Source organism: Rhincodon typus, chromosome 31 (assembly GCF_021869965.1).
Source record: "Rhincodon typus isolate 14 chromosome 31, sRhiTyp1.1, whole genome shotgun sequence".
In the NCBI taxonomy this organism is placed as follows: Eukaryota; Metazoa; Chordata; class Chondrichthyes; order Orectolobiformes; family Rhincodontidae; genus Rhincodon; species Rhincodon typus.
The window spans coordinates 1,655,459-1,680,168 of NC_063362.1; the positions used below are offsets into that span (position 1 = coordinate 1,655,459).

Below are 24,710 nucleotides of genomic sequence, written 5' to 3' on the forward strand. Positions count from 1 at the left end.
AGCACAACCGCTCTGAGCCACAACTATTGCAAACTGGAACTAAAAAAACTGGTGAGTGAAGAAATGTAGCAGCCAAGCAGTCTCTCAAAATGATTTCAAACATTTTACATCTCATGATTTATCTCACAGAATACCAATTTTCTTCATATCATAGTACAGGAGGCTACTGTGCACTTCCTGTATGTGCCAGCGTTTTAAAGAAGCTATTCAATCATTACAATCACCCCCCAACCCCATCCAGTCTGCAGTTCATTTCTTGTGGATTTACCTCATTGGTCTTTTCAGGAATATATCCAGTTCCCTTACTGTATTAAATCTCAGCAGTATTCTTATTTTACAGAAAGCACTCAGAACACTGAGGATTTGTATTCTGTAATCAATCATTTGGGTGTTTGCTAATAAGGAAACAAAGACTTTTACAGAGCTTTATTCCTGAAAATTCAAGGCCACTGAACAGTTAGTGAAATAAATTGGATAAAATCCATTATTGGATAAGTGCGTCACATTCTGTGCAAGGAGGGGATTTGATGGGTTTTATGAGCTTTGTTTTGTTCCATATTTTTTATCTCCTTTCCTTGAAGATTACTTGGAACATTATCCCACAACTGAGCAAATTAGTCAAAAACAATCTCTTTTGATGTGACAGCTAACTTATAGTGATCATTTATTTTTTTAAAAAATACATCTGTCAAATTAATTTCTGTTAATTGCCTCTTGTTAGCCAATACAGAGAAACAACTCACAAACTCTCAACACGCATGCACTCACTCACACACAGTTATTCACACACACATACAAACACCCTCACATTCAAACACATATTCACACACACACACCATGCGCGCACACACACACACGCAATAAGTCTCTTACCAGAAGGACAAGTGCAATGGTCATCAGGATCGCACAGATGGCCATGCCTGCCAGGCCAATCAGGTGCAGTGTGCGTCGTCCAGCGCGCTCCACCACAAACAGCTAGAGGGAAATAAAGACATCACAATGAAAACAGCGGCCTAGAGAAACATTGGGTTTTGCCTTCATTGTAAAGAGAATTCGAGTACAGGAGCAAGCATGTCTTGCTGCAATTATACAGGGCCTTGGTGAGACCACACTCGGGTATTGGGTGCAGTTCTGGTCTCCTTACCTGAGGAAGGATGTTCTAATAATGGAGGGAATGCAGTGAAGGTTTATCAGATTGATTCCTGGAAACAGCAGGATTAATGTATGAGAAGAGACAGGATCAGCTTAGACTATATTCACTGCAGTTTAGAAAAATAAGGGGGATCTCATAGAAACCTATAACAGGACTAGACAGGGTATACACAGGAAGGATGTTCGCAATGACCAGGGGAATCCAGAACCAGGGAGTCACAGTCTAAGATACAGGGTAGGCCATTTAGGGCGGAGATGAGGAAAAATGTCTTCACCCGGAGAGAGGAGAGCCCATGGAATTCTCTGCTACTGAAAGCCATTGAAGCCAAAACATTGAATGTTTTAAAGAAGGAATTAGATATAGTTCTTAGGGCTAAAGGGATCAAAGGGTACGTGGCAAAAGTAGGAACAAGGGACTGAGTTGGTTGATCAGCCATGAATGGTGGAAGGGGTTTGAAGGGCTGATTAGCTTACTCCTGCTCCTAGTTTCTATGTTTCCACGTTACAGATGCAGCATGCTGTACAAACTGGCAGAGCAGACGGAGGCACACAGCCTGAATATTGAGCCAAATCTGTCCTCGGTTCTCATCAGCGTATCTTCACCACAAGCTACAAGTAACACCTGGTTGCCAGAAGATAGACAGTGCCTAATGTGAGTCGACAATAATCTCCAGGGAGGTGGGCAGAGTGTACCAGTTATGACCATAGTGGTAATGCCTGCAGTAACAGTACCACCCCGATACCACATGGCATTGAATACAGACCAAGGTGTTTTGCTGTAGGCTGACACACCCCTGCACATTTCCAGAGAAGGAGCTGAAAAGCCTAAAATGTGCTGCCCTGGGCCCCTGCTGCTCAGTCCCAATGAGTTCCCACCCTGAACCAGCTGCTAGCTGAGAATTCAGTTTATAAAAGGGGGCAAACACCTGACTTGGGAAAGTCGTTGGGAATATCGAAGCTCCACTGGACCTAATACAGCACTGGGTACAGGACACAGGTCACAACACTGATTTCTACACCCATCCTATTCTCCCAAAAACATCACAGAGGGAGCCAAATCCTACCCCAGAGAAATGTATTTCCTTCACTCTGCTAAAATGAGCAAATGTAATGCATTAAATTTCCTAAGAAGCTTTAATCTTTGCCATTGTCTAAAGAAATATTCTCTCTTTGTCTTTTGCTGGTCTGCATTTCCATTGAAGCTACATAATGCACCTGCCTGTCAGCCCTCACCTCTAGAGAGAAGTTCATACATGTAGGCCTGGACAGTCAATGCTAATGGCAGTCACATGAAGACCAAGTGGTCCCTCCCCAGTGTCCATTCATGTGTAAGAACCAACAGAGCTGGCCTACATCATAGTGAGGATCTCCCCAATCCTGAATGATCTCATTGGAAAGCAGTTGAAATATCAGTGACCACTGTGGTCCAATCCCACACTGAGCTGATTGACTGTACCCTTGGAGACTCCTGATGCACATTTTGAGTTTAATTTTTAACCCTGCAGCACAGTACAGGTGGGGAATTCAAATCATGACAGAGTACTTACTGATACAACAGTGAAAGCGGTGTTCACCACACCAGACCCAATGGTGGCATAAACAGGCTGCTCAACACCAGCTTTTTCAAAAATACTTGTCGAATAATAGAAAATCTGCAGGAAGAATAAAACACATTTTGAGAAAACACTGACATAAATGATGGTCCTTTTGGCATTTAGAATCTCAAAATCACATGTTTCCAGAAGAGATTTGTAGCGATTGTAAGAAGGTCAGCCAGCTGGACATTATTGATTAGGAATTCCCTGATTGAGGCTGTTAATCTGGTCCAAATCAGGGAGTTCTGGCTGACAGATAAAAAGGGAGAGAGTGTCAGAGATACTGACACTCAGAGCTGGCTCTGTATGAGGCAATACTAAAGTCAAGGACTGTCCATGTGTAAATATAGGGTGACTTGGTGACAGAATACCAGCCTCTGTGGAGTTACATCGGAAATGAAGGAAAATCTGATCATTTGCGCAAGCCAAATAAATAATGAGAAAGCAAAGATTTAGGGAACAGAACTTCCAATTAGTGCAGGACTCAATCACAAGACAACCTTGTAGATTTGTTTGTAACGGGAAAGTGAAGCTCAGAGGCTTTGCACCAAACCTACGCCTTATTTTCCCAGAAGAAGCTCCAAAAAGAACCCAAGGATCTGGGTAGGGAACTCAGTGGGCAACTGGGTTTACCAGTTATCTTGTGAACCCTTCACTGCCCAAATTGCCAAGAAAAGCAGGGGAATCTTCATAACAAACTGTAAACATTAACATATCTGGACGGTGTGCATCATTGTATAAGGCAGAGGTCAGACACCATTCAGAGTTCTAAGATTACCCAATTACCTTATCCAATTATGTCTCTTGAGTGAGGGCAAGAAAGATCATTCGGGGCATCAGGAAGCTGGCTTTCTTTTGAAAAGGGGAGACTTCGAGCTGCAACATTTTTTTCCAGATTATGAAGTGATTGGTCCAAATGGGTTGTTACAGCAAAGACACACACACAATAAACGTGGAAATTGAACAGAAATAGAAATTACAAACGGATTTGTAAAATAAAGGTGGCAATAGGAATAAGTTCAAGAGACGATGAGATGAATTTTTGAAGAGACAATGAATTATGGGAAATGATGAGAAGGCAGTGATTGGGAGCTAGGTACCAGGAAAGGACAGGCTCCATGGCGTGAGCAATCCTTGTCCTTTGACAGAGTGTTTTGCTGGTAAATACTCACAGCATTGATACCGGACAACTGCTGGGACAATTGCAACACGATTGCAATGACAATGGGCTGGCGATACATCGGGGAGCGGAACAGTTCAGGAATTGTGACTTTCTTCTCTCGCATCATCTGCCTGCTCTCTTCCTTCATCTCCTGCAGGTCACTGCTCACATCTGTTGTCCCACGGAGCTTCTTCAGAACTGAAAATATTTGTGCGTTATTTTCAGGAATATTAATCCACTAACCCATTAAAATTGTAATAAGCATGGCTTTCTGTTTATTGAATTCAAGTTGACATACTCGGGGCAATACGGCTGACATGGAAATTAGCAAAGCCTGGGCCAATTTCCCAGGAATGTCAAAGTGGCAAATCCTCTCAACAGCTCCAAGAACATGTGTAAATCTTCAGTGTCTTTCCCAGGAGTATTCAACATTCTCAGCCTAAACAGGAGTGTCCACTGAGTCACTGTCATAAATCCATCAGAACCAAGGCCACTGACATGCACATAGGTACCTTTCCTTGCAGGAACTGATGGACACCAATATGGTGCAAGAATCCCAGATGGGATTTACCCTCCCCAGCATTTACACTCCGACACTGCAGTCCAAACTTGAAAGCAGTACAAATGAAGGATCAGACTTGGAATTACACTGGCTCAGTATTTGCATTTCCATCGAGACACTTCTCAAGCCAAGGAAGTCAACTTTACATTTTATGAGCGTGCCACAAAAAAAACATCCTGGCTGGGGTAGGGAATTGGTGCATTACCAGGTTGTTGACTTTGGGATGAGTGTTTAAACTAAAGCTTATTCCACACATGCAGATTGATCTACCTAGTCACACCACTTAAACAACAAGGATGACTAACTGATTGAGTTAATATTGCTTTCTCAATCAGAAGCAGATTAACTATATATTCATCTCACTTCTGTTTATGGGATGTTATTGCAGATAAATTAGTTACTATCAATGATACGAATGGGCAAATTAGCACTTCATTGGTTTCTAAGTGCTTTCAGACTTGGAGCAGCTGTAAAGTGCTTTAGTAACACTATTACCTTATCTGTATTTTTCTAATAGGTACCTAGTACAAGCCAAACACTACAGAGATGTGTATGCAATGCACCATGACAAGCAATCAAGTAATGAAGACTTTTTTGCAAAAACGGACAGACTTGCATTTCTATAGTACGTTTACTGACTTCAGGATGCCCCAAAGCACTTTGCAGCCATTTTGAAGAGTAGTCACAGAGTCATACAGCACAGAAACAGACCCTTCGGTCCAACTCATCCATGCTGACCAAACTAGTCCAATTTTTCTGCATTTAGTCCCTATTCCTCTAAACCTTTCCTAATCATGTACCTGTCCAATTGCCTTTGAGATGTTGTATTTGTACCTGCATCTACCATTTCCTTTTGGCAATTCATTCCATACATGCACCACCCTCTGAAAACGTTGCCCTCCAGGTCCCTCTTAAATCTTTCATCTCTCACCTTAAACCTGTGTCCTCTAGTTTTGAACTCCCCTACCCCGGGAAAAAGACCCTTACTGCTGAAGTCCAGTAAACACAGCAGCTTGTTTGCACACAGCAAGCTCTCAAACTGTGATAATGAGCAGACAATCTGACTAAGTCCATCACAACTTCAAACACCTACCCTAAGTCTCCCTCCCTCAACTCTACATTTACTGAAATGTAGCAGCAGTGTGCTATCTGCGAGATGCACTGCAGAAATTCACCAAAGATCCTCCGACAGCACCTTCCAAACCCATGACCACTTCCATCTAGAAGGACAAGGGCAGCAGATACATGAGAACACCACCACCTCCAAGTTCCCCTCCAAGCCTCTCACCATCCTGACTTGGAAATATATCAACGTTCCTTCACTGTCGCTGGGTCAAAATCCTGGAATTCCCTCCCTAATGGCATTGTGGGTCAACCCACAACAGATAGTTTGTAGTGGTTCAAGAAGGCAGCTCACCACCACCTTTTCAAGGGGCAAGTAAGGACAGGTAATAAATGTTGGCCCAGCCAGCAACACCCACATCCTACAAATGAATAAATTTTTATTAAAAATGTGGGTCTATGCTCCCGCTAAAGTCCTCCAGCATTCCCACAGCAACCAGCCAACCTCATTCCCTCATCTGTAAACTGACGACTGTGTTTTCTCACCTTACCCAGTGACCCACAAACAGATGAAAGCCCTCGTGCTGTAAGTTTGTAAAATGTTGGACTACTTGGATATGTAGTCTCAAACAAAAAAAAGTCTCTTTACTGGCGAGAGATTAAACAATGCTGCGATGTTAACATGTAATATCTCACCATTCTTTGCCTTGCTTTCTTCATTCTTGTTGATGAGCAGGAAACGTGGGCTTTTTGGACAGAATGGTAAAGCAATACACTGTAAGAGTGCCGGCAGGAACAGGAACCCAAGTAGCAATGGCCAGAGGGATTCATTTCCCATGATAGAGTCCAACCCAAAAATCTGTAAATACAGGGAAAGATTATTTCAAGTTCATTCCATCTGAAAATTCGGAGTGAAAACTGTTTCTTGAGGTTAAAAAAGTCACAACAACCTCTCATATTAGAGTTGAGCTTTCTCTGCACCTTCTCTGTAGTTGTAACACTATATTCTGCATTCTGTTCTTATTACCCTGATGTACTTGTGTAAACTATGATTTGCCTGAATCGCACAGAAAACAGTACTTTTCACTGTATCTCGGTACATGTGACAATAATAAATCAAATCAAATCTTAGAAAAATAAAATTGGGAAGGGTTGGTTATGAAGACTTTTACAAAGGTTCACAACTTCTGCAAATCTTCACTGTAGCTCTGACTAGATCAATAATCCGGGCAGGACATTACTGGTATTGATAAACTCCTCCATCCCTTTGCTCCATTAATCTGCCAGGCTCTGATCACCTTCATAGTGGCATTTCTATGGCACAATCCCAGAGGAATCAGAGAAACAGCCTGTGATGCCAGGAGGATTCTTTGGAAACAAGTGGCATTTATTTGTAAAGTGCACTTTGAATTTACAATGACAGTAATTCCCAAGTGAAGATCAGTGATTTTAGCTGTGGCCAAGTCATATAGAATGCTTGTGACTGATCAGTAACAAATGCCTGAGCTTAAAAAAAGTTGCACTGAAATATCAAAGCTGGAATCTGTGGATGATGTGAAATTGCTCATCGTGTTCGGGGACATGCAGGCTAGATGGATTAGCCAAGGGAAATGCAGGATTACAAGGATAGGGCGGGAGAGGTGGGATGCTCTTCAGAGAGTCTATGTAGACTCAGTGGGCTGATTGGCTTGCTTCCACACTGTAGGAAGAAGGGTCCTGACCCAAAACATCAGCTTTCCTGCTCCTCTGATGCTGCCTGGCCTGCTGTGTTCCTCCAGCTCCAAACTGTTATCTCAGACTCCAGCATCGGCAGTTCTTACTATCTCTGTAGGGATCCTATGATTCTATGATACTCTGGACAGTTTGCCAAGACTATAACCAATTACAGGAAATGGGAAGCAGACACACATTGGTATAGTAAAGATTATATTGCTCACCTGTGCAATGAGAATTCCAATGACAATTCCCAGCTGATGTAGAGTACCGAGAGCTCCTCTCAAAGCCGTGGGAGAGATCTCCCCGACATACATGGGAACAAAACCTGTGGTTAAACCACAGTAAATGCCAATAATGAGCCGTCCCAGTATAAGCATTTCAAACGAGCTGGCCAGTTTAGAGAATCCCATGAGAGCGGCAGCAATGAATGCTAGGCCATTGATCATCAACATGGAATTCCGCCTGGGTTAAGGAACAAACACCATTTTTTAAAATGAATAAGAAATAGATCTTGCAACCTACAAAGTACTTAATCTTTCAATAGAACAGTTAATGTATCAGATGAAATTTGACAGGGCTCAGGATTATAAATAGTCATTAACTAGAAATATATTTTGGATAATCCATGGGTGAGTTGATTCCTCTGGATATTTATTTCTAAATGTAATTAAGAACTGACAAATTCACAAATGACAAACAAACAGAACCAGTAATTTTTTTGGAATGCTTTTCAATTTATTTTCATACTTAATTATAAAACAGGCAACAGTAACACTCAGGAAGTACACTACTGTTGTAAAATATTCATGTTATACATTAACAAACTGGATGAAGGAACTGAGGGGGTCGTTGCTAAGTTTGTAGATAGCACAAAGATAGCTGGAGAGGCAGGTAGTGTTGAGGAAGCAGGGACTCTGCAGAAGGACTTGGACAGGCTGGGAGAGTGGGTAAAGAAGTGGCAGATGGAATATAGTATGGGATAGTGTGAGGTTATGCACTTTGGTAGGAAGAATAGAGGTGTAGAAGAAAAAGGTTTACAAGGATGATCTTGGGAATGACAGGCTTATCACATGGGGAGTGATTGAGGACTTTGAGTCTGTAGTCAAATGGAGTTTAGAAGGATGGAGGGGATTCTGATTGAAACTTGCAGAATACTGAGAGGCCTAGATAAAGTGAATGTGGAAAAGATGCTCCCACTAGTAGGAGAGACTAGAACCCAAGGTCACAGCCTCAGAGTGAAGGGATGACCATTTAGAACAGAGATGAAGAGGAATTTCTTCAGCCAGAGGGTGGTGAATCTGTGGAACTCATTGCCACAGAGGACTGTGGAGGCCAGGTCGTTGAGCGTACATAAGATAGAGATAGATAGGTTCTTGATTGGTAAGAGGGTCAAGGATTAGAGGGAGAATGAGTTTGACAAACATATCAGCCATAATCGATGGCTGTAAACCTTTTTTCGTACATTTCGCTGTAAATAGCAGAATCAGTGGGCCAAATGGCCTAATTCTGCTTCTTCAACTTATGATGTTATTGAAAAGTTGTTACAACTGATAATTAACTACAGTATACTGAAAAGAGGTTGAAGCCTTTATCAAACAGAAACAGAAAGTACTGCGAAAACTCAGCAGATCTGGCAGCATCTGTGCAGGCAGAAACAGAGTTCATGTTTTCAGTCCAGTGACTCTTCTGCAGAACTGAAGCCTTTATGTTGCTCATGGGACAAAAACTCAAAATTAGCGGTTCAGTGAAGTTAAATTTATACCCAAATGAGGTCAAATAGCTCAGTAAAGGACTTTATATTCAGAAGAAATGTACAGTGCAGAAATGGATACTACAGAATAATTATCATAGAGTAAAATTCCTATCCTCTTAATAAAAATCTCTTCATTATGAATCGACTGTATAATTAATAAAATATTGAATAGTGAGGTAGATCAATAAAGTTGAAGATCACAAACATTCCCTTCTGTTTTTTCCCTCTCCTCAGCCCTTCCCTACTCTGGTCTTGATTATAACTAATCGTATCTCTAATTCTTTCCAGATCTGATGAAATTTTTGATCTAAACCATTAGCTCAGTTTCTCTCCTCACAGAAATTGCCAGAATCAAAGAATTTTCAGGTTTTTCTCAGTTTATTTAAGGTTCCCAACATCTTTGGTGAAGTGATGATCAAAATTGGTAAAATAATCTGAAGGAACAACTACTTACTAACTTATTAGGATGAGGGATAATAGATATAGTTACATAAAAGTCTATAAATGTTAATTACTGCTAGTCAGCCTGCCCTAACTACGACCAGATAAGCATTTCATCAGATTTATTGCAAACTCAGTCTTTGAACAGGACAAGGTGAAATGAAAGATGTAACTGTTGAAGGCTGGTACATCATGCTAAATAGCAGACAAACCCATTTCTCTCATGGGTGAGGGACAGCTTTGATTGTTGACAAAATTTTGCTGTTTCATTCTGATGGTGCAACACTATTTAATCCTCAGTTTGGACTGAATAAGTCAGAGAAGGGACTCATCCATGGGTTGAGCTGTAATTATTCAAACAAAAGCTATGTCATTTTCTACTGCTCGGTCAGGAATAGAAACATAGAAACTAGGAACAGGAGTGGGCCATTCAGCTCTTCCAGCCTGCTTCACCATTCAATATGATCATAGGTGATCCTCTAAATTAGTGCCACATTCCACTTCCCCTCCATATCACTTTAAAATCTAAAAGCTCATTTATCTTTTTCTTTACTATATTGGAGAGACTTGGCGCCCACAGCTTTCTATGGTAGAGAATTCCACAGGTTCACTATCCTTTGATGGGAAGAAATTTTTCCTTATCTCAGTTCCTGAGGCTGTGATCTTGGTTCTAGGAAACATCCTCCCTGCACCCTGTCTGCCAAGTCCTATCAGAATTTTATATGTTTCAATCAATTCCCTCACATCCTTCTAAACTCTAGTGAATACTGGTTCAAATTACTGGTCCTATCTCTGGTGGAGAATAATTGACAGAAGAGAGGAGTTGCCACACCAGAGTGATAATACACAAAGTTTTGTGAAAATGTACTTGTTAACTACAAATATTTTCCCTCAAACTGCGTCAGGCTTTCTGATTTTGCAAAGTCACAAATCAGACACTGGGATATTAGATTATGAGTTGGGGAACGTCTTGAACGTATTAGAAATTGGAAATTTCATGATACAAAAGTTGGTTGAGTTATGGATAGTGAGGAAGGTTTCCAAAGGATAGAGCAGGTTATAGATTAGTTCAAAAGTTGGGCAAAGAAATGGCAGACGAAGCTTAATCCAGACAAGTATGAGGTGATGCATTTTGGGATGTCAAATGCAATACGAAAGTATACAGTAAATGGCAGAACCCTTAGGAGCATCAATATCATCATTTATATAAATGATTTCAATGTGAATATAGGAGGTATGGTTAGTAAGTTTGCAGATGACAACAAAATTGGAGGTGTGGTGGACAACGAAGAAGGTTACCTCAGAGTACAACGGGATCTTGACCAGATGGGTCAGTGGGCTGAAGAGTGATAGACGGAGTTTAATTTAGATAAACGTGAGGTGCTGTATTTTGGAAAGGCAAATCAGGGCAGGACTTATGCAGTTAATGGTAGGGCCCTGGGGAGTGTTGCCGAACAAAGAGACCTAGGGGTGCAGGTACATAGTTTCTTGAAAGTGGAGTCTCTGGCAGAAGGATAGTGAAGGCGGCTTTTGGTACACTTGCCTTTACTGGTCAGTGCATGGAGTATAGTAGCTGAGGTGTCATGTTGAGGCTGTACAGGACATTGCTGAGGTCATTTTTAGACTAACGCATTCACTTCTGGTCTCCCTGATATTAGAAAGATGTTGTTAAACTTGAAAAGGTTCATAGAAGAATTACAAGGATGTTGCCAGGGTTGAAGGGTCTGAGCTACAGGGAAAGGCTGAACAGACTGGGGATATTTTCCCTGGAACGTTGGAGGCTGAGGGGTGACAATCATGAGGGGCATGGACAGGCTGAATGACAAGGTCTTTTCCCCAGGGTGGGGGAGTCCAAAACTAGAGGGCATAAGTTTAAGGTGAAAGGGGAAGATTTAAAAGGGACCTAAGGGGCAACATTTTCATACAGAGGGTGGTGCATGTACGGAATGCAGTGCCAGAGGAAGTGGTGGAGATGGTTACAATTGTGACATTTAAAAGGCATCCGGATAGGTACATGAATAGGAAGGGTTTAGAGGGATATGGGCCAAATGGGACTGGATAAGTTAAAAATATAGTTATACAGTCATAGAATCATAGGGTTGTACAGTACAGAAACAGACCCTTTGGCCCAACTCCTCCATGCCGACCAGATATTCTAACTTGATCATGGTCAGCACAGACATGGGGCTGAAGCAGCTATTCTTATGTGGTACTGTTGTATGTTGTTAAATATATCAGTTGCATTGCACACGTTACCTTCCAAATCGGTTGACGAACAGTCCTACTGAAAATGATCCAATCATACCACCCACTGAGAAAATAGCAACAGCCAGAGACCAAATTGTGGTGAGCATTGATGCTTCAACAGGTTCATTGTAACGTTGTATCCAGGTATAATTAATAAACCCTTCAATAACCTGAAAGAGAAATCACCAAGGTTAAAGAACATAACAGATGAAATATAGATATCAAAACATTTTAGAAGTCTAGACACTAACAGTCTCCATTAACAGCTATTCACTCTCCCAGTCAGATTGTTATCCACTCCCTAGCCTGTCCAATTGCACTGCTCTCTCTTTGGGCTGTAACCCCACCTATCATTTACTCCTTACCCCCTAACCCCACCCTATTTTCTGCATATAAACCGTCATTTTCCTAGCTACCATCAGTCCGGAGGAAGGGTCACCAAACCTGAAACATTTAACTCTGATTTCTCTCCACAGATGCTGCCAGACCTGCTGGGCTTTTCCAGCAATTTCGTTTTTTGTTTCTGATTTACAGCATCCCAGTTCTTTCTGATTTTTATTTAGATGTTTTGTTCTGAATTGCAGTATCTTTAATGGAAATGGACAACTCACTTCCAGAAGATAGAGTAAACTATGACACCTTGGTCTGATTAAAAGGGGTCATACACAAATGAATGCAATGCCGAAGTTTAATTCTGGAGATAAGTTTATATATAGTGCAAGTATATTGAGAGTGCCAAATGCTGAAAAAATAGTTAAATCTAAATGCTGATAATGATGGATGTTTGAGTAATATTACGACCCTTCCTTTTGAACGGGGGAAGCGGGAAGGGTTAGTGAAAAAAGTAACATGTAGCAAGACAACAAAATGGATGCTGCTTTTTGAACCTCATCCTCTCACTAGGTGGCACAAGTGTGCCATTTGCTGAGAATAATCCATGTCCTTCAACACCGCACAGCTTTCATTCTTTTGTGCTTTATCTACTTGCATTGACAGAACTGGAGTTTCCATTTCATAAAAAAAAAGGTCACAGCAAAAGGATATCTTCCTGGTTCTACACTTGTTACCATCTTGGTTTGGCACTGCCCACACCCCGGCAGGACACATTGCTAATGTCTCTGGTTTCATATCAGGCGCTGACTCAATAATCACAAAGATGTTGGCATTTAGGTAGTAACCTTTGTCTTTGGCTTTGGCAACTGCATTTTCTAAATTCCCTGTCATTACTGTGAGCACTGTCTCACCCATTTTAAACACACTAACTAATTCATGGTTGATGCAACAGAATGAACAACTGTGCAGTAGTCACCACACCTTGAATTTGAACTGATCACCCTGTGTCATTTTGGCTACTCTGACACGCTAGTGCCTTTCTCTCTAGTTTCCTGGTAACTGCATGAATGGAACTGTTTTCATTCTTCGGAAAATTCCTAGTCAAATACCATGTTTACTTTGTAACAGAGCAGGCTACACAATCACTAAGGCACTCTTCCTCACAAATATTTACATACATGTGTGATTCTTAAAACCTAAATATTTTCATATTGTAAGAAATAAAGAAAATCAATTGCCAGTTGGAAAATAAATATTTTGGATTTTCATGTACGCAGTAAAACTTCATTTTGTACACAGTGAATTTGTTCTTCATGATATCACCAGCAAGTCATCAGAAACCAGGAGATTTTTGTATTTCAGAAATCATCATTGGAACTAATTATCATTTGCCAACTGTTTAGCTACGCTGTGTAAAATTTCTGTGGGAACTGTTTGACCATGTATTTATTCACTTATTTTAAAGAGATTAACTATTTTATAAGGTTAAGCCTAGATATTTAATGCGAATGAGCAAGCTCGATAAGACATTGTGCTTTCATGTACAGGACAGGAACTTGAATCCTGCCCAAACTTTTTATGTGGAATGAAAGCTTGGGCAGATCCAGACAATGTGTCTGTAGCTCAAAGCTGACCATAATTGCACATGATTGGTGATAAACAAACAGAAAATAAATTTGGAGGCTGCTGTCAGCAATTGAAGGCATATTTGTTTTCTTTGGAAAATGCGATTTCTGATCTAATAGTGGAGATCCATTCTGTAAACTGCAGTAACTGAGGTCAGAAGTCACACCAGGTTATAGTCCAACAGGTTTATTTAAAATGACAAGCTTTCGAAGCATTGCTCCTTCGTCAGGTGAAGTCACCTGATAAACAGTTCTAAGTCAGTAAAGGGGGCAGTTATGATCTGTGCAGTTTCTACCTGAGACTCTAACCTTGAAAGCAGAGGGACAGAAACAATATGAGCCACATGCAGGAATGTTCAGGGTCCCAAAACAGCCACCATTTCATAAATGGATTGAGATGAATATCCTTCATCCTGCCAAGTTAATGTAACAAATTCCACAATTGTTTCTTGCACATAGTTTTCTGTTTTATCTAGTAACTTTGCTTTTCAGAGTCAAGATTCTAATAATAGATTCAGATCATAGAAAGACAGTTTAACAGCAGCAGTTTTAGACAAAAGACGTTGTTCTCAATTTCAATTAGAGGTTACTTTTCAAAACAGTAGCATTTCATTCTCTTTAAATGAGATCATTAGAATTGGTGACATAAAAAAACAGGCTGGAAAACCAACTTCAAAATCCTCATATCAATACCATCTGGAAGCTTCTCTCTATGCACAGCTGAATACATTGTGTCCCATTGATTTGATCGATGAAATTCTATTTTGAGGCCCTGTCCTCTGTGTATCATAAGACCTAATTGATCCAATTGTTAACCCACTGCTGTGCTGATAGAAAGAACACCAAGCAGAAATATTATTTCAGGAGGATAACATACCACAGTCACTTTATTCTTGCTCTGTTAATGTTTTAAAGAAACAAACATTACAACTTTAAAATCAGTGATTTTATACCTAAGTAATAACTAATCAATCCGAAAACATTATACTTCCAAAGGTTTTAGACAGGTGCTAACAGAAATAACGAAATATCAGAGTATGTTCTTTTTAATTGTTATAACTGGCTCAACGGGGACATTTTCACAAATTCTAGCTGTAAACTTCCACTAAGAAGATGTACTTTTCGACAATCAACAAAAAAAATGCTGGAGATCACAGTGGGTCAGGCAGCATCCATAGAGAGAAAGCAAGCTAATGTTTGGAGCTGACAAGAAGCTCTGAGGAAGAATCATCTAGACTCAAAACATTAGCTTGCTCTCTCTCCATGGATGCTGTCTGACCCGCTGTGATCTCCAGCATTTGTTGTTTTCAGTATAGATTCCTGCGTCTGCAGTAATTTGCTTCCACTCTGTACTTTCAGTCAAGCACCTCCCAGGATTTTGGTTACCACTAACACAGCCCAGTATTGGAGCTAATGTTCAGTGAGGAACTGCACTATCACAGTGAACCATATATCCTGGTCAAATCCCTAACCTCTGTTGAATTAGCACTGAAGTAAAAACTTTCTGCAATACTGAGGGCAGAGTGGAAAACGTTCCTGTCCTCAATGGCTGGTCACCGACTCCTACTCAGAACTGAATGAATGTTAAACATGGAACAGGATGATATGAATCCAAGGCATTCACTGCGTGAGCTCATACTTTCAGAATAGCCACTTGAGCAGAGAAAGAAGAGAGTGAACTGTAGTCTTGAAAGGGTTATTGGCGTTAGTTTGGGGAAGAAATATCTAACACAGTAATTCTGTCCAGGTACGATGTCAGAGGTCACATGACACCCAGTTACAGTCCAACAGGTTTATTTGAAATCACAAGCTTTCAGAGCGCTGCTCCTTCATCAAGTGAAGTGGACAATCGTTTCACCTGACGAAGGGGCAGTGCTCCGAAAGCTTTGTTTTCAAATAAACCTGTTGGACTATAACTTGGTGTCATGTGCCCTCTGACCTCATCCACCCCAGTCCAACACCGGCACCTCCACATCACAGGTACAATGTTACATAGGTTTGTAGTCAGTAACCAATGGTAAAAATAAATACATTCCACAACTCTGTTCCATTCTACATTAAAACTCAAGAATTATTATTCAAATTCTATCACCATGAAATTGTTGACATTTCTCTCCGAGTTGTTACAGTGCAGAAGGATGCCATTCGGCCTACTGTGACTGTGCTGGCTCTCTGAGTGAGCGCAGTGGCTTCATGACATTCTCCTGCTCTTCCCCATTACCCTGCACAATTATTTCTATTCAAATAATCATCTAATATGCTGATTGATTTCAATAATTACCATAAGATATACCAAGTAATCAATCTCGTCCACAAAGTATGGAATTACGTTGTAAAACAGATCGAGTCTCTAGAAATATTGAAACAGTTCGAGGCATCCTACCTTCTGGGGAGCATTGATGACACCAGTGTTGTAACCGAACTGGACTGACCCAAGCACTGCAGTGCTCACTGCTAGGATTAACCTTCCAGTAACTTTCTGGGGGAAAAAAAAACAAAGAAAGAGATAAGATCACATTCTGTACTTTGCGTACTAATGGAAACACAGACCCAGAGAGAAAAAAAAGAGATAAAGCACATGGAAAAAGTTGCGAACAGGCTGCATTTCAGGGTAAAGCCTTTCCTGGAGACATGCTTGTACCATTTCATTAAATGCAGATGTTTGGTTTGTGAACACTTTTTTGTTCCCCCTCCCCATTCTTTATTTCTATTCTGGTACAGTTTTCCTTGCATTTGAGTAAGATTCAAACTGTAATTGTAAGTAACTTTACATTTTATAACAATGTTTCCCATTACCATCTATAACATAGCTATTGTTAAACAGGAAAGCTTCAGTTCTCCAGTCAGCTGAATACACTTCCACCTTCCAGAGTCTACAATCCTGCTGTATTTTTGTTCATTCACCGATGGTGGGCAGCATTAGTTAGGCCAACATTTATTGCCCATCCCTAATTGCCCAGAGGGCAGTTAAGAGTCAACCACATTGCTGTGGGTCTGGAGTCACATGTAGGCCAGACCAGGTAGAGATGGCAGTTTCCTTCCCTGAAGAGTTTTTCCAGACAATAGTTTTATAATCATCATTAGATAGTGAATTCCAGGTTTTTATTGAGGTCAAATTCCTCCACCAACAGCCATTTGAAAACAGATCCTCAGAACATTACCCAGGACTCTGGAGAAAGAGTCTAGTGACAATACCACTAGACCATCAGCTTCCCACAGAGTTGATTTGCATATTTTATTCTGCTTCATTAGCAGAATAATTACTTATCTGTTAGCATTAATCATTAGCTTCCCAGACCCCGGTCACATTGTTTAATCCCTTTCCAGCAACTCAGCAGAAAGCCATGGAATGAGGACAGTAGGCATTGTTTGCACTTGACCCTTACTTTCAGCATTTACATTAAGCAGCTTTTTTTACTTCCTGAGTAACACAAAGCCCTGAATTGATTGAAAAACACAAGATTAAACTCACTCAGTAAACTCAGTTGGGCAATTAATTACGACTAACCCTCCCCTTCCCTAAAAATGTCAAATGAGCAGAACCAAAAATGTAAAGCTTTTCCTGTTAAGTAAAGCAATCAGCTTATTTTAAATTCTCAAACTCAATGAACAATTAAATACACGGCCATAGCTGGAATTATGAATTTTGGATCCGACTTAGGAGCCCCCTAGTTTGTGCAAAAACCAAAACTCTTCAGTAGTTTCAGAGCAAACGTTAAAACTTGGAAACTAAAAAGTGAAAATGAAGGAATGCATTCTGCAGGTGATGCAGAGAGAAGCAGAAAAAGTTTCAAGTCATGATCTTTCATCAGAACTGGAAGCTTTTCAAAGTGAACAGCTTTTAAGCAAATACAGCGCTTTGGGATGAACAATAGGTGAGAGGCTGGTGAGGGGGGGGTAGTGTGTGAGGACAGAAGGAGTGAATAAATAGCAAGGTGATGATGATGCTGCACAAAAAGAGGTAAAAATGTGAGAAATACAGAGACAAAAGATGGGTATAAAGGAGGGGAAAATGGTTACAACAAAGGATAGGAAAACCTGGCAAACAGGAGGCTTTTGTTAGGCTAGACTTTGTGAGAAGGAAAAACAAGTAGTGTCTAAGGTACACACGCTATCCTGATGGCTGTATCCCACTTCAAGTATCAGCCCATATCTCCACCACCCCAGATAACCCTTGTGTTTGTCCATTCTGCTATCAAAGGGAAATCAGATGATGCTTGAGGCTTAAAGTTGCTAACCTCAATATTCATACCTGAAGTCTGCAAAGTGCTGAGTAGAAATTGAGATGCTGTACCAATGAAGCTCAAACCAAGCTTGAATAACAATAATAATAAACAAGGCCAAAGGACAAAGGGGTGAGAGTCAGAAAGGAATAAGGTGATCAGTATCTCTGGGTCACTTTAGTGGACTCAGAGGAGGCCTGTAGCATGCAGTTACCCAAACTATGTTCTCCAGTCTCCAACACAGTGTTCACTGCGATCAGTGAGTACAATATTTTAACTCAGAAAGGTTGAGAGTTGCTTCATTTCAAAGGAAGAGTTTAGGATCCTGGATAGTGAGATAAAAGAAGTTTCTAATTGCTTTGATTAGTTCTGTACTTTTTGCCTGTTTGATTGGATATTTTCCACTGTTATCTACCAATTGTCCTTCTTTCCCATTCACATTCTCAACAGTGGCATCATGGGAATATCACTAGACTAATAATCCAATGGTCCAGACTAACACACAGAGGTTGTGTGTTCAAATCCCACCAGAACAGTGGGTGAAATTTGATTTCAGTTCATTAATTTTGGAATTTTAAAAACTACTCTCAAGAATGGTGAGCATAAACTACCACTTACTGTCATTAAAACAAAAAAAAATCATCTGGTTCAATAATGCCATTTAGAGAAGAGAATCTGTCACCCCTACCTGCTCTGGCCTACATGTGGCTCCAGACCCATCTGAAAAGGCCTAGTGAGCTATTCAGCCCAAGGATAGACAACAAATGCTGATCTTAAACATTGAAAAAAACCACCAAAATTTGTGTGCTACAGAACCAGGTTTTGAGAATATAACCTCACAAAAATACTTCAAAATTCTCACAACTAATGTCCAAATGTGTCCAACAATCTCACTATCACCGTGACCCCAAACCTAGCTACACACCACTGAGTACCCTCTATTTCCCCATCCATAACAAACTGAATTACTACAATAAGGAGTCCAATAAAGTACATCCCATTTGGTAAACAAAAAAAAATACAAAATACAAAAACTAAGATTTCAATTCCTAACAACCACCATGCAGCTGAGGCTCCAATGCAGATAAAAAGTAAAATATTTTTTTAAATGATATAATGAACAGTGGCTCTGATCTTCCCAACTCACAGGATCCTGTCATTCAATGGTGAACCTCCTGGTTGGTGATATGTAGAAACACTCTGAATGAGGAGAGACAAGGACAGAGGTAGGTCCCATTTGTTGTGATGAGTATGAAGTTAGTCCTTTTAAGGTGTGTGGAGTGGGAGACATAAATTTCAATCTTGATAGAGAGTGATAGGGTTTCAGGTTTGGGACTTAGGCTTTGTTCAGGGAAGGAAGAGAAAACCTACCTAATGACAACATTGTGGAAGACAAAAGGTGACTCAAGGGGAAAGAGTTCTATCTACTATTTAGGGAGCAATGTCTTGGCCCTAAACTCTGGAATTCCTATGCAAAGCGTATACCTCTCTCCTTTTTCATATGTTCCTTGCCTCTATGACTAGGCAATTGGTCACTTGTCCTTATATCTCTTCATGTGGCTCAGTGGCAAATGTTGACTGAAACCATTCCTGTGGAACACCTAATCAAAAGGCACTATACAAATGTAGGTTACTGACATTGTGGGGAAGAATCTTTTAGCTGTGCTGGGACAATTAGGAGGGCAAGTGTTAAGAGTTTAAAAATAGATCCAGCAAAGATTTTTACAATTTTATTTTGATAGCCCAACCTGGAATTGAACACTACCCCTATAAGGAGGTACTAGGTAACCAACATCTTGGTCAGGAGAGGAATGTCGATCAAAGGTAGAGAGAGAGAGAGAGAAACAGAAAAGATTCAGGTTTCCCTGTTTAAACCTAAGGTCATTGAGGACATTTGGTTCAAAGAGGTCTCTCTTCAGTTTGAAGTTATAATTCAAAAGGATTCAGAATACCTTGAACTACAGTTGACCAAAGGAATGTTGACATTGCGGACAAACATTTTTTCTTTGGTCAAAATATCCAAGCCAATCTACAAAGTATTTTGATGAGCAGTTGAAACCCCACAGCATACAGGGCTACCAGCCAAGTGCTGGAAATTTCTTTATATTCATTCACAGGATGGGGGATTCACTGGCTAGGCAGCATTTATTACCCATCCCTAATTGCCCAGAGGGCAGTTAGGAGTCAACCACATTGGTGTGGGTCTGGAGTCACATATAGGCCAGACCAGGTAAAGATGGCAGTTTCCTTCCCTAAAGGACATTGGTGAACCAGATGGGTTTTTCCAACAATTGACATTGTTTTACAGTCATCAGTAGATTCTTAATTCCAGATTTTCATTGAATTCAAATTCCACCATCTGCCATAGCACAATCTGAACCCTGGGTCCCCAGAACATAGCATGGGGTGGCATGATGGCTCAGTGGTTAGCACTGCTGCCTCACAGTACCAGGGACCTGGGTTCAATTCCAGCCTCAGGTGACTGTCTGTATGGAGTCTGCACATTCTCCCCACTTCTGCTGGGTGCTCTGGTTACCCCCCACAGTCCAAAGATGTACAGGGTAGGTGGATTGGCTAAGTTGCCCATAGTGTCCAAGGATGTGTAGGTTAGGTGGATTAGTGATGGGGAATTGCAAGGATGGGGGGAGGGGGAGTCTCTTTGAAGAGTTGGTGTGGACTTGTTGGGCCAAATGGCCTGTTTCCACACTGTAGGGATTCTATGGAAAAATAACATTCTCTGGGTGAACAGTCCAGTGACAATACCACGAGGCTATCATTTCCTAAACATAGTCTTACATTGGGCAGCAAAAATGCTGTGCTTTAATTTTCCAAATCTATATTTCTACAAGATTCCCATACTAATGGATTGGTCTACTGTTGCCTCCAGTTGCTGACAACAGAAACTTCGGAATCCCACAACCCCCCCTCAAACCTCAGTACCTCACTTCCCACGACTCAGATATTCCTCCAAATCTAATTCCTTCATCAAGCTTTGGTCATCAGATCAAATATATACTTATGTGGTATATTTAGCTTATAACACTCTCCTGAGGTACCTCAGGATGTTTTGTTATGTCAAGAGGGTAATTAGAGTTATTGTATATGTAAAGCCGGTGGTTAGGGGCAGCCAGTGCTGATTATCTCCGAGGGCACAACCAGTCAGGGCTATGAATGAAATCTCAATGGGGCTCACCCTATAACAACACCATGTGTGCACCTCTACACCCCATTCAAGAAGGCAGCTCACCATCACCTTTCTCAAGGTCAGCAACTACAGACAGGCAATTAATGCAACCAGCATCACCCACATACCACAAGCAAATAGTGTGAGCTCTTTTCTTGTTTTCAGTTAAACCTTGAATTGTAAAGCCAGGTTTCCTCAGTTTTACCAATGAAATTGCGTGACTGTAGCCTTAATTATGGGCAGGAGCGGGAAGAAAAATAAACATGGACCAGCAGCCGACAAAAGACGTCAGGAGTCTATATTAGTCTACTGCCTCTCTTGGACTGTTTTCATAATGTAAATAACGTCCTATTTGTTCTTTCTACTTCCACAGGTTTTCTGAAACAGAGTCAGAATCTCAGATACACAGCACTGAGCTTAAATTCTGTGAATTGAGAGTTTGAAGCCCTTCACTGGAGACAGACTCACTTTCCACTGAGTTTTAGTGGGGTCTATACCCAACTATGGAGAATATATTCAGCAAAAATAAATTTCAGGTTCTGGTAGAAGGAATGAGGACTTGTGAAAAAAATATATCAAAACAACTTCTGGGAAGTTTGAGAAGTTGAGAGGGAAGAGGTAAGTTTTTAACTTGACCTTTCTGGCAGAAACTGGGCTCATGAACACATAATAACCTGGGATACTCAACCAGGGGCTATGCTGTCTCTAATTTTAACCAGTGTTTTTAAACAAGCCAAAGCTGATGGTTGCAAAATTCATATAATTCCAATCAAAGTTGGATGCATCATTAGATCCTAATTTTAACTTCAGCCCCAGTGACGATATTTGCCTGTCTCTGACACCAGGCAACAGCAAGTCTGGTGGCATCGGTGAAGCTAACAAGGTGGGTAAGATATGCCCAGGGACCAGGAGGAGTTCATGTGGACCCTGATTTATCCACTGTCTCACAATCCGTATTACTGACAAAACTGCCTCCCCTGTGGGAACTCTCTTCTTGTATTGCCAGTACACACTTGCACCATTCACCAAATACACTGAACTCCACAGTTACTCCAACATCATTTGCATGTTAATAGGACTGAGCAACTTCATTACTGAAACCAGGAATTTCCTACTGGAAACCCTCTGGCAATTAAAGATCTCTCTTGCGCAGTGCTTTATTGCTGCATCACCATACACAGTAGAATTATTTAATACTGCATTAAGTAACAGTTCCAAATAAAGTTCCCCAAACAGTCCTCAAACGTCACTTAATCTCAGGCTCCTGATTTATCTGAGATAGTAGGAACTGCAGATGCTGGCGAATCTGAGATATACAAGGTGTAGAGCTGGATGAACACAGCAGGCCTGATTTATCTTGTCCTTTTAACCTTGGCAGTGTCCTGCATGTGAGTGAGTCAAGTGATTTCCCTGCAGCAGGCAATCTGATATTGCTCAGTGTCACTCAGGTCTCTAGCACTTTTTAATCATAAGACATGTTACATAAACAGCAAACTGCATCATAGCTTTAATTGTGGAAATCACTGGGTCTTTTTTAGAGCCTTCCCAGGGTAATAGCTTAGTATGACATGTCTCCCATGTGATAATTTGTCTGATGATCCAAACACTTCTGTGACACAGTAGAAGAAAGTATTTGGATATATTTAACACATTTCACTAACTTAGGATGACCCAGACTGCTTCCCAGCCAATTTACTATTGCTATATAGGAAACACACAAGCCAATTTGTGCACAGTTTGATCCCACACAGCAGCGATATAATGAGCAGATCATCTGATGTTGTTTTAAAGGTAAACATTGGCTCAGCCATGGGTGGGTCGGGGGGAGTCCACTGGTTTTCCTTGAAACATTGACCAGCAATCTTTTAGACCACCTTCAGGGCAGAGAGGGCCTTAGTTTAACACCTCATCTGAAAGATGGCATCTCTGCCACTGTAACACTCCCCCAATGCTGCACTACAGGTTCAGGCTGGATAATAGTTTCAAGTCTCTGTCATAGAACATGAACTTGCAATCTTCTACCTCCGAGGTGAGATTGCTATCCAATGAATCACACAGTGCTGACAAGAGCAGACTAGCAAGGATCAACCTACAGCTCAAATGCCTGTTGTCTCACTCCCCACACCTATTACTCCTTATGTACGTACAGTCTGGAAAAACACAGTCTCCATCTTCCAGTTTCATGTAATTGTGTGATGACTGCATTTCATAAAATCAGGGCATGCAACAAGTATCAGAAACACTAGTGTATATATGAGGCAGTCTGTATATTAAAGTCTCTATATCTTGTTATCAGCTTACAAATGCCACCCTGAAAACTAGCAGGATACTTTTATTTCACCGTTCAGTGCTCTCTTATCCTTGCTGGCACTTTAATTCTTCTCAAATCTTTTTGCAGTTCCTGATTTAAAACTCTAATGTGTGTGTGTAGGTTAGCTGTGTTTCCTTACATTAAATAACATTGATCAGCTGGTTGGCTACATTTTGGGTATAAAATTATTAACAGCTCAACAGCATTGAACAGTTTTGATTGTTCAACCACATGCATTTAGGGGCTACCAAGATAGTTCCTAGGATTTGTTAATGCTACAGGGTTCAAAGGGTTTGGGGAGAAAGAGGAACAGGGGACTGAGTTGGATGATCACACTGAATGGTGGAGCAGGCTCGAAGGGCCGAATGGCCTACTCGTGCTCCTATTGTCTATGTTTCTATCCCTTTAAAAATGGAACTTTTTGTTGCATCTTAACGAATGCAAAAAAAAAACCTAATGAGCTATGTTAAACATTCATTGTGAATATTACTGAGCAGCTCTATTTGTGCAAAGTTTTTGAATGGGTCCCGGCTAACACAGCATTTATCATAGACTGATCATACAACAAGGTACAGCTGGCCCGGTCTTCTATAGGAAATGTGGAATCCAAATATAATTTTTAATTGGTGTTACCTCCAAATGCTGATTTTCATCAAGAGGTACATCCCAAAACTTTTATTGCTTTAACACCTTTCTAGTGCCTTGCCAAGTTATTTCAGTTGAATGAAGTTAAGGGTTTTTTGTTGGTCCAGTTGTTTGTGAATTTTGCTGATTATGAATTTATGATATTCGCTGTTGCTACAGCAACAGATCCGTGAAAGCACTTAAGCTTTTTCATTCCTTCCACATGACTGAGCGACCACCGCCAATAGCAATCCCCCCAAACCCCAAAGATGGGAAATTCAGTTAATGCTGGAAATGATTAAATCGTTTTAGATGCGGAAATTAAAGCCTGATCATTCGAAATTTGGTGATTTAATTTGGGATATTTGCTTGACGCACAAACAGGCATGTACACACACATAGCCTGGTGTCAGAAAGTTATAAATGGCCAACAGGTTTGAGAATAGGGAGCAGATGAAGTGTTAACTATTCCAGAGGGGACAGTACAGTTGCAGATTGTTGAAACCCACCATAAAAGTACATCATAAATCAGCAACCAACTATTCCCAGGCTGAGCGCAGGCGAGGGGAGAGTTGTACGTTCACTGGGTCATGTACACATTCCTGCTGCAGTTCCACCTGGGTAACTACTGAGCTACCAGGAGGGCGGGGAGGGGGGTTCTGAGACTACCTCCTGAACTATCGGGAGGGGGGGATCTGAGACTACCTCCTGAACTATCGG

General features: G+C 40.9%; 1 protein-coding gene across 1 annotated transcript in view; it reads right to left on the reverse strand.

Moving 5' to 3' along the window:
- The window catches only part of LOC109917220 (solute carrier family 2, facilitated glucose transporter member 1), a 38,336-nt gene that overhangs the window by 4,479 nt on the left and 9,147 nt on the right, over positions 1-24,710 (reverse strand). The window contains exons 2-8 of the mRNA XM_048614855.1: positions 16,032-16,127; positions 11,700-11,860; positions 7,471-7,711; positions 6,230-6,392; positions 3,920-4,107; positions 2,700-2,804; positions 874-975 (exon numbers count right to left, since the gene is read on the reverse strand). Coding sequence (XP_048470812.1) covers positions 874-975; positions 2,700-2,804; positions 3,920-4,107; positions 6,230-6,392; positions 7,471-7,711; positions 11,700-11,860; positions 16,032-16,127 — 1,056 coding nt within the window. The remainder of the gene's footprint in view (positions 1-873; positions 976-2,699; positions 2,805-3,919; positions 4,108-6,229; positions 6,393-7,470; positions 7,712-11,699; positions 11,861-16,031; positions 16,128-24,710) is intronic.